At 40.9% G+C, this 11,104-nt stretch overlaps 3 protein-coding genes across 5 annotated transcripts; 1 reads left to right on the forward strand and 2 right to left on the reverse strand.

The window, feature by feature from the left end:
- Positions 1-152: 152 nt before the first annotated feature.
- Positions 153-5,269, forward strand: LOC127376755 (protein disulfide isomerase Creld1). The gene is made up of 11 exons (XM_051423933.1): positions 153-508; positions 1,296-1,416; positions 1,501-1,583; positions 2,009-2,119; positions 2,432-2,523; positions 2,668-2,847; positions 2,956-3,051; positions 3,148-3,231; positions 3,593-3,688; positions 3,779-3,919; positions 4,012-5,269. Exons 2-11 carry the CDS (start codon positions 1,300-1,302, stop codon positions 4,230-4,232), a joined length of 1,221 nt encoding a protein of 406 aa, XP_051279893.1. The 5' UTR covers positions 153-508; positions 1,296-1,299; the 3' UTR covers positions 4,233-5,269.
- LOC127376757 (uncharacterized) lies at positions 5,267-7,618 on the reverse strand. Of its 2 annotated transcripts, none has more exons than XM_051423936.1 (6): positions 7,323-7,618; positions 7,081-7,214; positions 6,845-6,972; positions 6,672-6,731; positions 6,338-6,527; positions 5,267-6,141 (listed from the first exon to the last, which is right to left on the reverse strand). In XM_051423936.1, exons 1-6 carry the CDS (start codon positions 7,330-7,332, stop codon positions 6,031-6,033), a joined length of 633 nt encoding a protein of 210 aa, XP_051279896.1. In that variant the 5' UTR covers positions 7,333-7,618; the 3' UTR covers positions 5,267-6,030. The 2 variants fall into 2 exon arrangements, with proteins under 2 accessions (XP_051279896.1, XP_051279895.1); XM_051423935.1 differs by having other exon boundaries at positions 7,081-7,217; positions 7,323-7,601.
- Positions 7,619-7,751: 133 nt separating this feature from the next.
- On the reverse strand, positions 7,752-11,099 carry mbd4 (methyl-CpG binding domain protein 4). Of its 2 annotated transcripts, none has more exons than XM_051423930.1 (8): positions 10,957-11,099; positions 10,510-10,789; positions 9,697-10,400; positions 8,919-8,984; positions 8,643-8,777; positions 8,408-8,557; positions 8,138-8,241; positions 7,752-8,040 (listed from the first exon to the last, which is right to left on the reverse strand). In XM_051423930.1, exons 2-8 carry the CDS (start codon positions 10,683-10,685, stop codon positions 7,966-7,968), a joined length of 1,410 nt encoding a protein of 469 aa, XP_051279890.1. In that variant the 5' UTR covers positions 10,686-10,789; positions 10,957-11,099; the 3' UTR covers positions 7,752-7,965. The 2 variants fall into 2 exon arrangements, with proteins under 2 accessions (XP_051279890.1, XP_051279891.1); XM_051423931.1 differs by having other exon boundaries at positions 10,510-10,812; positions 10,957-11,083.
- Positions 11,100-11,104: the final 5 nt, after the last annotated feature.

The raw sequence follows: 11,104 nt of genomic DNA on the forward strand, positions 1-11,104 counted from the left end.
TCAACATGCCCATAAATGGCTCGTACGGACGCAGCTGCGACACTATCTGTTATTAAGAGGGTTGATAAACACGATGCGTCTGTATTCCCAGTATGACATCACTGACGTACGCGGGACCGTCTGTGTAAAAAAAAATTGGACGTTGACTGATTGGTTGATGAATTAAATCCCAGCGGGTTTGGGCGGTGCCATCCTGTGTGGGGCTCAGCTGCATGGACAACAGAGAACCAACTGGAAGCTGTTCATTGATTCATCCCAGCGGCAGCAGCATAGCACTACGTTTGCCTTCCGTGTGAGCACCACCAGCGTTAGCTAGCTAGTCATTCATTCAGCTGGCCGGTCAGTAGCTGTGGCTCGCCGACTGTAACTAAAGAAAAATAAAATGGCACGCTTGAGGTATTAGAAGTGGCTGCTCAACATGTGAAACTCTGCCTGCATTGTGTGAACCAGCAGGGGAATCAGACAACCATCGGTGGTGCAGCAGCGGACGAGGTGGCTTTGCAATAAGGTAAGACCAGACTGGCTAATATGAACAGTTCGGCTTGCTAATTTCAGAATAAGTGCAATACACAGTTAAAAGTAAATGATAATAAACGTTTAGTGTCGCCAGGTGGACGCTATGGCTGAGCTCACTAGACTTTAAAGGTCCACCGGACGGATGAGCAGACTGTGATACACCACGTTAGCTTAGGCTAGCAGCTAACTACTACTGACCTTACCAGCTTTTGGCTAATTTTGTGTGGTGCTGATGCTGAGCTAGCTAAGCTAACTAAGCTAACTGTGAAAGAAGAGCATCCCAACCAGGCTAAATGTGTGTGTGTGTGTGTGTGTGTGTGTTTTTTAAAGCTTTTTTAACAAGACTAAATGTAAATAAACCTGTAGAGACTGTCACAGAGTTACTTGATGATTGCATTGTGTGTTGGGTACTTAATTTAAATTATTAAAATATCTTATGAAGAATATTAATTTGATGCCACAGAGGTAGAACTATATAACAAGACAATAAAACAATACAATGCAGTTCAACTACATAAACTACAGCTGAAAAAGTACCATAGAGTGAAATTATCATCACTCTGTTCCAGTAAATATAGAACATTTTGCTTCATGCTATTATATTGCATGGGTTGCTTTGTATTGTCCTTACGTTCTTGCTGTTTTGTCCATTTGATGCAAGTTATGTCAGGGTCTCAAGAAGATTGTGATAGGTAAAACTTTCTAGTATTTGATGATACTACCTGTTAGCATTTTTTATTTACCATTCATTACTGGTTTTGTGTGTGTGTTTTCTTTAGGATCATGTGGTGGGCCTGGCCGTTCCTCCCCGCTCTGGTGCTTCTCTCCGAGCTCTCTGTGGTGAGAGTACAGACTGCGCCATGCCAGACCTGCCGTAAACTCTCAGAGAGTTTCATTAAGGTACTGCAGTTAAGTCATAGTGCCATCAGTTCATGCTTGTCTTCTTGTGCCAAGTTTTAAGTCTTAAGATTTCCTCCTTTTTAGGGCTTGGAGAAAACGGCCAACAAGAACTTTGGGGGAGGTAACACTGCCTGGGAGGAAGAAAAGCTTGCTAAGTATGCACGCAGGTAAGGGAATGGTTTAATTGGAGTCAAACCTGCATTACATGATCTTTAGGAATTGTGCGATCAGTAAGTACATCATAAGTCTAGACAAGAAGTCTAACAACAGCATATTTATCACAGAAAATGTATTTATGTTCTAACATAACCAGCTCCTACTTTGATCTTTCTTTAAATTTGTATTCCTGGAACCCCCCTAAATAATGTGATTCACTTTCAGAAGTCCTTTGTTTTCCCCTGCACAGTCGTATATTTTGTAATGTGTGAATGATTGCATAAGACCATCTATTTTAAATGTTAGTCCACTGAGGGAGGGGAGGCCTCTCAGTGGACCAGAGCAAGGCTCCACTATTCTTTGAGGGTGTGTGGGTTGGACAGAATCTATTATGTTAAGGTACTTATATCTCTAATTGCTGGCTCTCTTGTTTCAGTGAGACGCGGCTCCTAGAGATAGTAGAAGCTGCTTGTGAGAAAACAGATTTTGAATGTAACCAGCTGCTGGAGCAGATAGAGGACCAAGTGGAGACATGGTGGTTCCACAGGTAAATGTGATATTTGCATTATGTAATTAAATTAATTGTTTTGTTTTGTGTTTTTTGGTGAATCACAGACAGGAACAGCTAATTCTTAATTAGGTGTAATTTCATGGGAAAACAAAAATTAGGAATGTCCTCATTTCGTATTTAAGTAATGAGTGTCCTGTAATTAAAATAAGATCTCCTGTAATTAAATACATTTTAGTCCCACATTTATTGACAGTATTTGCCCCAGCTGTGTGTGTAATTATGTTTTGTTAAGATGTATTACCATGCCCGTTTTAACTCAATGACTGATGTAATGTATGTGTCCTGTAGGCAGCAGGAGGCACCAGACCTGTTTGAGTGGCTGTGCATAGAGGAGCTGAGACTCTGCTGTCCACCTGGACGCTTTGGACCCGACTGCAAAGGTGTGAAAAACATAAATAATGAAATAAACAGAAGCTTCCTGACAGGTTAAACTGAATTTTTCCAGAAGTGAAAATAACAATGCTAATTTAGAGCTTTGGTTTGTACTTCCAGCGTAGCACTAATAGCATATTTATCCAATACAGAGTGTCCATCCGGCCCTGGTGGTGTTTGTGGAGGTCTGGGACGCTGCGAGGGGGAGGGGACTCGCCTGGGAGATGGAGAGTGTGTCTGCGATCCGGGATACTCAGGCCGTCTGTGCCAGAGCTGTGCTGATGGCTACTACAGAGAGAAAAGCTCCAATGACAGCATTGGAGCCTGTGCAGGTGCCTCAGATTTAGACAATTGTTTCAACCCTCTACATGGATTTAATTCTGTTTGAGGTCATCGAAAATTGACCCTCTCACTGTCCCCTCCTCTTTCATTATTTGTAGCTTGCTACCACTCATGTAAGAAATGTGCAGGGCCACAGGACTACAAATGCTTTGACTGCAAACCCGGCTGGATGCTTCATGACAACAAGTGCGTGGGTGAGTGTGGCTTTAGAGGTCATGTGGCAACATTTCATTGACTCTGTGCCAGTTTCCTGGATGCGTGTTATTTGACTGCCCTTGTATGTCTCTTAGACATTGACGAGTGTGGTACAGAGCTGGCTCGTTGTGCGTCTAACACCTACTGTCACAACACAGACGGATCATATGAATGCAGAGGTATGCTCTCTTGTGTAGCTGTTTAAGTCAGTGTACTGTATTGTACCTAAAATGTCAGAAAATATTGAAAAATGCCTGTTATTTAAATTGCTTGTTTTATTTGCTCAACAGTCCAAAACCCAAAGACATTCAGTTTACTGTCACATATGACAAAGAAAAGCAGCAAATTTTTGGTCATTTTTGCTTGAGAAAATACTTTTTTTTTTTTTTTTTTCAAAACACTCGCCAATTTATGTTTGTCTGATAAACTTTGTAGCTCTAGTTAGGTTACTTGCTGTAAAACTCATTAGTTGCAGTTCTTTGTGGTAATTTTCCACTGAGTAATGTTTTTTTTCCCCACTTTGCTTTTGCTTGTATCCAGGCTGTGACCAGGCGTGTGTGGGCTGCATGGGTAGTGGTCCTGCCCGCTGTAAGAAATGTTCTCGTGGCTACAGATTGAAAGGAGCCAAGTGTCTCGGTAGGGATATACCTTTTTATTTACTTACTTTATATCTCTGTATCTTTTCCTCATTTCCTTTAAACTGTCTCTCTTTGCTTCCTCACACAGATATCGATGAATGTAGTGAACGTGCAATAGCATGCCCAGGACTCAATGAGGCTTGTACCAATGAGGAGGGCTCCTTCCACTGTGACTGTGCTGATGGATTCATTAGAAGAGATAGCATTTGTGTTGAGAATAAGCCACCTGGTAAGTCGTCGTAGCAGTAAATATCCAAACACATTAGTCGTTGACAGCTTCTCAGATGTTTCGATTAAGTTTCTTTTCCTCTACCACCTCAGCTGGGCCAGAGAAGGGGCTGTTTGATGACATAACAGATGAGGAGGTCCTTGTGCTTCAGCAGATGTTCTTCGGCGTGGTAATCTGTGCCCTAGCTACGCTCGCTGCAAAGGGCGACATGGTTTTCACAGCCATTTTCATTGGAGGTGTGGCAGCTATGGCTGGATACTGGCTGACAGAAAAAGGAGACTACATGCTGGATGGATTTCTGAAAGGACGCTAGACAGTCTGGGACCACAATTTGGGACCACAATTTGGGACCTTGGAATACCAGCCGGTTAGGGGCAGGAAACTATCCCTACAATGCTTGCCTTTCAGGGATTTATTTGGGATTGGGGAATTACTTGAAAGGGCTTGGGTTTATTTATGTTTATGAATAGAAAAACTGAGAACTTGAAGGCCATGAAGTGTGAATCTTGAAGCGGAATAACAAAGCAACACTGCACTGATGTAAAGGAACTAAACTGAATCCCCTACCTCAACTTTGTTGGGAACAAGGGTGACGTGAAGACCACTACTGATTGTTAAAGTTTATTATGCATTTGGATGTTGCTCAAGAAATGATGTCGTTTTCTTCCACACAATCAAAACCTCCTGTCGTCATGTCCATAATGTTTTTCATTATCTCAATGCTTCTTGTAATGGGCATGGGGTTAGATAAGGGAATTTCCACAATCACCCCAAAAAGAGAGCTCATGGAAACTCTGGGATATTTCCATTATGAACCACTGATTATTTATGTTCACAGAACGACTTTTTACCTCCTTACTTACTGAATGATTCTTTTTAGTAATAATGCATGAAAATAGAATTTGAAATGAAAGGTACGACACTGTATGTATTAATTTATTGTCTTATTTTGGCATGGAAGACTGACTTCAACAGCTGCTGGATCACCAACGTTACTGCTATTGACCATTTAATGAGTGTGTGAGGGAATGTGCTTCTGGAAAATGCCAGCTCTAATCTGGATGATTAAAGCCATTTTCTGTTGCCTTTTAATTTATTTTGAAAGCAATATTTATTGGGAAGATGATTATCATATTTCACATTTCTTGTATATTTTTGTGTGCATTTTCAATGCAGTTTTTAAATCTGTTCAGTTGTAATTCTAGCAGATATTGTAGCATCATGTTAGAAAGCCACTGAAGCATCACTTCTTACCCGTCCATCTCATTTCTTCGGGTTTTCTAGTGTGGGAAGTTGTTCAGTCATTATTCATTATCGATGTTCGCTTTACAATAAAAAGTTTGTCACTTCTCATGTTTTTTTTTATTCAAAATTTTAATTTCATTTGGTCAGGCCTCCTCTGCTCTTTACATAAACAGAATGAGGAAAAGGATGTTTTACTTCCTGTTGCATGATAAATTATAAGACATGCTGGAAGTCAATCATTCTTAAAGGGGAAGTCCACTGATTTTACACATCAAAGTTTGCAGGTCTTGCTTTACTAATAAATGTATGTGAATAGTTGTATAAAGTCTTCTGTGGCAGATGGAGCTGTGTGAAATCTGATTTAAAAATTATGATAAAATTAAGTATAAAGACCACAAGTTTGAAAATAAAAAAAAAACAACTGGGGGTGTAGAGTTAGAGTACATTGACAGAGATTGGCCAGACCTCTGAGGCCCATCCTTCATCTCTGCTTGAGGCTACAGTAGCCATTACTAGCATAATGTAGGTAGCAGGTTGAAGGGTGCAATGCCAAATCAATGGAGTACTCTTAAATTGTGGATTTACTGTATTGGAACCCACAGCAGCAAATAAGAGAATGTTTATAAGGTAAGATTGGAAATAACAAACATTTTTAAATATACAGAAAAATACTGGAGAGCTTCATTTGGTTCATCCCAGTTTAGAAAATCCTAGAAATATCCCTCTTAAAGTACCTTCAAAGGCTATCCCAGCACTAATTGCATGTACTATATATGTTGTATTCCATTTAATCTGACACGCACATGCCCAAGTGCTTCGTTGAGGCCTGAGGTCTGAAGGTTTTACTCTGGATGTTGAAGTTCAACCTATTTCAGTGTTCCACTCCAGTTAATGGGGTTGAGGCACAGCAGCTCTCTCTCTTTCAGGGCCTCCTGGGAGCGTGTTAGTGCTCTGTCCCTCCAGCTCTGCTCCATTAGCTGCACACACACACACACACACACACACACACACACACAAAGCAGAGACAGAGACCAGAGAAAAACCTCAAACACTCCCTATATTGTTGTAACCTGAGAACACCCAGCATGTTTAAGTATTTTCAGGACATCATTGTATGGGGCATAAACACAAAAGCATTAGCAGTGTATACATTATTTATGTGTCGGACTATACCCTCTTGTTCTCATCTCTGTAAGCCGTCATTGCTTTGCTGTGCTGGATCCTTTGCTCTCTGTCACTGGACAGAGCAATGTGGTCCACTTCTCGAATATGCTCTGCTTCCTTTACTTTACTGGCCAGCTGCAGCTTCAGTGCTACACATTTGTCCTCCATCTGCTTCTTTAACTGCTCTCGCAACTCCTTCCTACAGGAAAGAGACTTTTCTTTGTCACCAGTGAAAGTTGAGAAATATATATGCAGCATGTTATGCATTTCTCATTTAGGAAAGAGGATAAAAGAAAAAAACTCATCAGTACAGGAAGTGAGGTGAAAGTGTTCATTATTTTACCTGTACTCTTCTCTCTCACTGCTGGTTCCATAAAACGGTTTTCGCCACACTTGGTGATACCTAACACATCAACCAACTATAAGTCAGTGACTTTGAATTCAGCTCTCTGAAACCAAGAAGGCACCTTTAATTCTACATCATATACAGTGAGTTATTATGTGAAATGCTCCTACCTGTAATGCTCTCTCCTCTGCAGGATGAGCGTCCTCTGGTGGTTGTGGTGGTGTACAGCTGGTGTCTCCAGACTGACGGTGCGTTTATGGACCAAAGGTGGATGTAAAGGGTTCAGTCTCGGAATACTCTAGGGAAGAGAATAACGCAAGTATTTTCATTTTTACCTAAAAGCAAACACCATCATCCTATGAGTCTGTCAGTCAATTAAGCTTAGTGTCATTGAATGTCTGCTGACCTGAGTGCTCGTCCACAGCCGGGCAGAGTCTGAGATGATGGGAAAGGTCATGGGAGTGACCACCAGGCAGCGACTCTGCCGGACAGGAGTTGTGTCTTGAGGAATACACACTGGTGTGGAAGCGATAGAGATGGCTGCTGTGGTAACGAAGATTGAGATGAACAGAATCACAGCAGATTTAGTATGTTTACTGGTAACACTAAAATGGAAAACAAATGGAAAAAATAAAGCTGTTTTCTTACGTAGTTTCATTTTGTAGTTCAAGTTCTTCTGTTCACCCACCAGAGAAATCCAGACTTTGAATGAAACTTTCCAAGGTGCCAAATCCTGCACTATTTAATTATCTTCTTAAAGATGCAATTCTATTATAAGTAAATCATTACACAACTCTAAATATCAATATGGAAAATGTATGTACTGGTACTAGTTACAGATTAAACAGAAAAATGCCTGTGCCTGTGAGTGTTTTGCAGTGGCAACAGTTGCCTTGGGAATCAGGTTACCTCCCACAAAAAGAAAGCTGCTGCGTGGAGTGTAAGGCAACGCATCAGTGCACTCGAAAAGAAAGATTATTAGCATGTCACAATGGACTAACCAGATACACTCAGAAGATGTCTCCGGATGGCATAAGAAAGCCAGTCAGGCTGACTGAATAATGCACTCATGAATCATTTCAACTTTTAAACCACTTAAAACATTTTATTAGATTATTTAAAACTTTTTGAAGAAAGGATAACACCGATATCTTCAGACTGTCACTGCAACATTTTAAAGCAATTCAGGTTTAACTTTGTAAGTTCATCATAATACTCATATTGTTACAAAACAGCAGTGTTTATGCAATATAACTGATTTTCTTCCTTGCCGTTCCTCAAACTTTGTGTTTCAGATTCCGAGTGTTTCATGGTTCTCCCACAGCCAGGCATGGTATTTGTTTAACATGTGATCTTCAGGTGTCACCTTTGATATATATGTTAAAAAAAACAAACAGATTTGTCATTATTATTACAAAACTAACATAATTCACTGAAAGTAAAATAGTTGGAATTATACTGACCTGTCTCCATTCTCCCACACAGAAGATCCTGTAGGAGTCATTGCCATACTTCCCAATACCATGCAACTCAATGGGGTAACGCCACTGTTTAGTTAGATATTCATCTACACAAGAGAAAAGGGATTGTGATGTTTTTTTCTGGCCACTGATATTGTCTTATATTATATTATATTATAACCAAACCAGTGACAGTGGCAACACAGTTACACAGCAATGATACTGTAATTACTATGCACAAACGTACTGCATGTACAGTAGACAAGCGTTCACCTGAGAAGCGAACAAGTGTTTTGGCCCTGAGCTCATACAGGCCTAGTGGCTTCATAAGTTCAGACATGGGCTTCCAGTCGGCCTCTCGGGTCACCTCTGCAGATGGGTAAAGCTCAAAGAACTGCCACAGTACTGGTATGGCCATCTTACCTAAAAAAGAGAAAATCTAGACTTGTGTACCGGTTGGTACAATAATGTTGCAAAGCAGTGTGTGTATGTGTATGTTGGATCTTACCACTGGTCTTATTTAGAAAAATGGTGGCCACCAGGAGCTTCCAGGGGTCATGGAAAAGGGTTTCCTGTACGAGGTGGTAAGGAGAGCGAGGGGGTGTCCACTTCTTGAAGGCCTTCCTCCTGGGTGGGCTAAGGGCTGTTTACAGATGGTGTAAATGTCTCCTTAAGCTACACACAACTTTATTTAATAAATGTTGAGGTAAACTTTATGTCTCACATTCAAATGTACACACTCTTTCTCTGGCTTTTTGGATTAAATGAACCATTTTAACTTTACCATCTTTGGGGGGTTTCTTGCTGAAATAAGGGCTTGTTTTCCGTTTGTCTTCCATGTTCTTGGACTCTAGGCAGACAGGGCAGATTTATGTATATTTAAAAACAAAGAACAAATTTCTTACAGCACATAAGTAAAGGGTAAACATTTTTTAAAACCCACTCCAACAGAGCAGTTCTTTCCAGACTTGCAAACTGGAAATGATGATACAAAAGTAATCTCCAATGAAGTCAAATATTTCTGTCCATGAACCCAAACAACACTTTACAAATAAAGGAGAAATGAATGAAGGGAGGCACAGTTGGTGACTAGTTCAAATGCTTCCAGACAACATAGATAATTAATACACATTTATACATTTTTTTGGGCATGTCCAAAGAAAAAAGATCCAGCCTTATACAACATATGGATTCAAAAACTATGGAAACATGGGAATTGGAACAAAGCACATCTTGTTATTCTGTAATAATTTACATTTATATTCCCCTCCCTCTTAATTAGACTGTATACTGTATCTCCACCCCCTTTTTTCCTTTTCTTTTTTTAGGTTCTGTGTGTATTTGGTTTCTTTGAAGAAGGAAATATGAAGGCAGCTGGGAATTGGATAAAGAAAAACGGACACGTTAAAATTGTCCAAATTGTATTAAAATTGTACTGCACTGTATATGACAAAATTCGACTAAAAGTAAAAATAAGTAAAAAAAAAAAAAGAGTAGATCCAAAGAAAACTAACTTGAGCTGCTGCTTTTACAAGCTGTCACAAAGTGTAGATCATACTTACTATTCTGGGAATCTCTCACTGGTGTGCCCCCACAAGTGATGTCTGGTAATAACACTTTCTCTTCCACATCCTGGTGACTGTCGGCATCAGCCTCCAGTTCAGAATTAGGTTTGTTGTCACCTTTGTTGTGAATCTCGTCGTCTCCGGCTCGTTCATCCTCACCCTCATTCTCGCTCTCAGTGGCAGGTTCAACATTCAGAATCGGGAGAGAAGGCTGCAAGTGTGCCTGTTCGCACTTGTCAACAACCAAAGTGTTTTGCTGGTTACTGGAAGGAGCCAGTCTGAGGAGCTTCTCCCTGAGCAGACCCACCCTATGAGGGCTCCTCTGCAGTGTGACGTCATCCACTGTGGTTGAAGGAGCAGCTTGTTCTTCTGGTATATGTGGGATCTCCTCTGGTACAATGTCAGTGTTAATACGGTTAGAATCCTCCAAACTCCTAACTTTCTTGTCTTTAGTACGTCTGAGGGAGGAAGAGGCTCTTTTAGATTTATTTGGAGGTGGATCCAGTATTTCCGTTGCATCCTCCTGCTGTGCATCTGCATGTTTTTTCTTTTTTCCCCTCTGTTTCACTTGGGAAGGGGTGGTGATATCATTGCCTTTCAATGCAGTGAAATCAAAAAGGTTTATGTCCAAGTTCTCTTCTCCATGTTTTAAGAGGAAAGCATGCAGGGATGCTCTTGACCGGAACTTCAGCCCTTGGGGACTTACACAACAGAAAGTAGACAACCAATTAGACAATAATAGAACTGCATCTACAAAGCAAAGAGGTGATGATTACATACAGAGAAGATTACAAGAAAACACTGAGTCACCTTGTAATGTAGACGTCCAGTTTGCCTGCTGTCTTGCCAGCTTTCCTTTGCCTCACCTCCCTGATCCAGCCAGGGGGCATTAGTGAAGTGTGGCACGAATCATCCTTGTCCTTGCGACTTTGGTCATTTATGTTTCCACTGGTCTCAAGCCGGATGTGACAGCCAGCAGGGTGCATTTTGATAATTGGGTTTTTTGTTTTTGTGGTGGAGTCAGTGTTAAAGCTTCAGCAGATGACTTTTTACTCCCACATCAGCCATTCCTGGTCTGTGTCACCTTTACCTAGAATTCACAACAACACATACCTGACATCTCTCAGTTGTAGTAAAGAAGCAACCCATAGTGGATGTTATTGAACAGCAGATATTGACATGAAAGCCCCAAAATGTCAATGCAGACTTATTCAAAGGTTTACATAACATTACATTAATACTGGTCTAACTCCTTACTTCCGTACAGGCGTACAGGACAAATGCGGTGACCGATGTCAGTACTCTTCTTTCCCGGTTGCTTTCTGATGTCAATACTGGAGTGGAAGTCTAGTTTTGGCGAACACAACACACACGGCTTGCTTTGCAGGAAGGAAGTAGCGTGCAG

Source organism: Dicentrarchus labrax, unplaced genomic scaffold, assembly GCF_905237075.1.
Source record: "Dicentrarchus labrax unplaced genomic scaffold, dlabrax2021, whole genome shotgun sequence".
Lineage (NCBI taxonomy): Eukaryota > Metazoa > Chordata > Actinopteri > Moronidae > Dicentrarchus > Dicentrarchus labrax.

Coding starts and splice junctions, on each gene's coding strand:
- LOC127376757 (XM_051423935.1), bottom strand. Junction 6,732..6,844: donor CAGAGGAGAGAGCATTACAG/GTAGGAGCATTT, acceptor TTGATGTGTTAG/GTATCACCAAGTGTGGCGAA. Junction 6,528..6,671: donor AGTGAGAGAGAAGAGTACAG/GTAAAATAATGA, acceptor TCTTTCCTGTAG/GAAGGAGTTGCGAGAGCAGT.
- mbd4 (XM_051423930.1), bottom strand. CDS start 10,685: ATGCACCCTGCTGGCTGTCACATCCGGCTTGAGACCAGTGGAAACATA. Junction 8,985..9,696: donor AGTGAGAGATTCCCAGAATA/GTAAGTATGATC, acceptor CTGTCTGCCTAG/AGTCCAAGAACATGGAAGAC. Junction 8,558..8,642: donor TTTTCTAAATAAGACCAGTG/GTAAGATCCAAC, acceptor TCTCTTTTTTAG/GTAAGATGGCCATACCAGTA.
- LOC127376755 (XM_051423933.1), top strand. CDS start 1,300: ATGTGGTGGGCCTGGCCGTTCCTCCCCGCTCTGGTGCTTCTCTCCGAG. Junction 3,689..3,778: donor GAAAGGAGCCAAGTGTCTCG/GTAGGGATATAC, acceptor TTCCTCACACAG/ATATCGATGAATGTAGTGAA. Junction 3,920..4,011: donor TGTTGAGAATAAGCCACCTG/GTAAGTCGTCGT, acceptor CTACCACCTCAG/CTGGGCCAGAGAAGGGGCTG.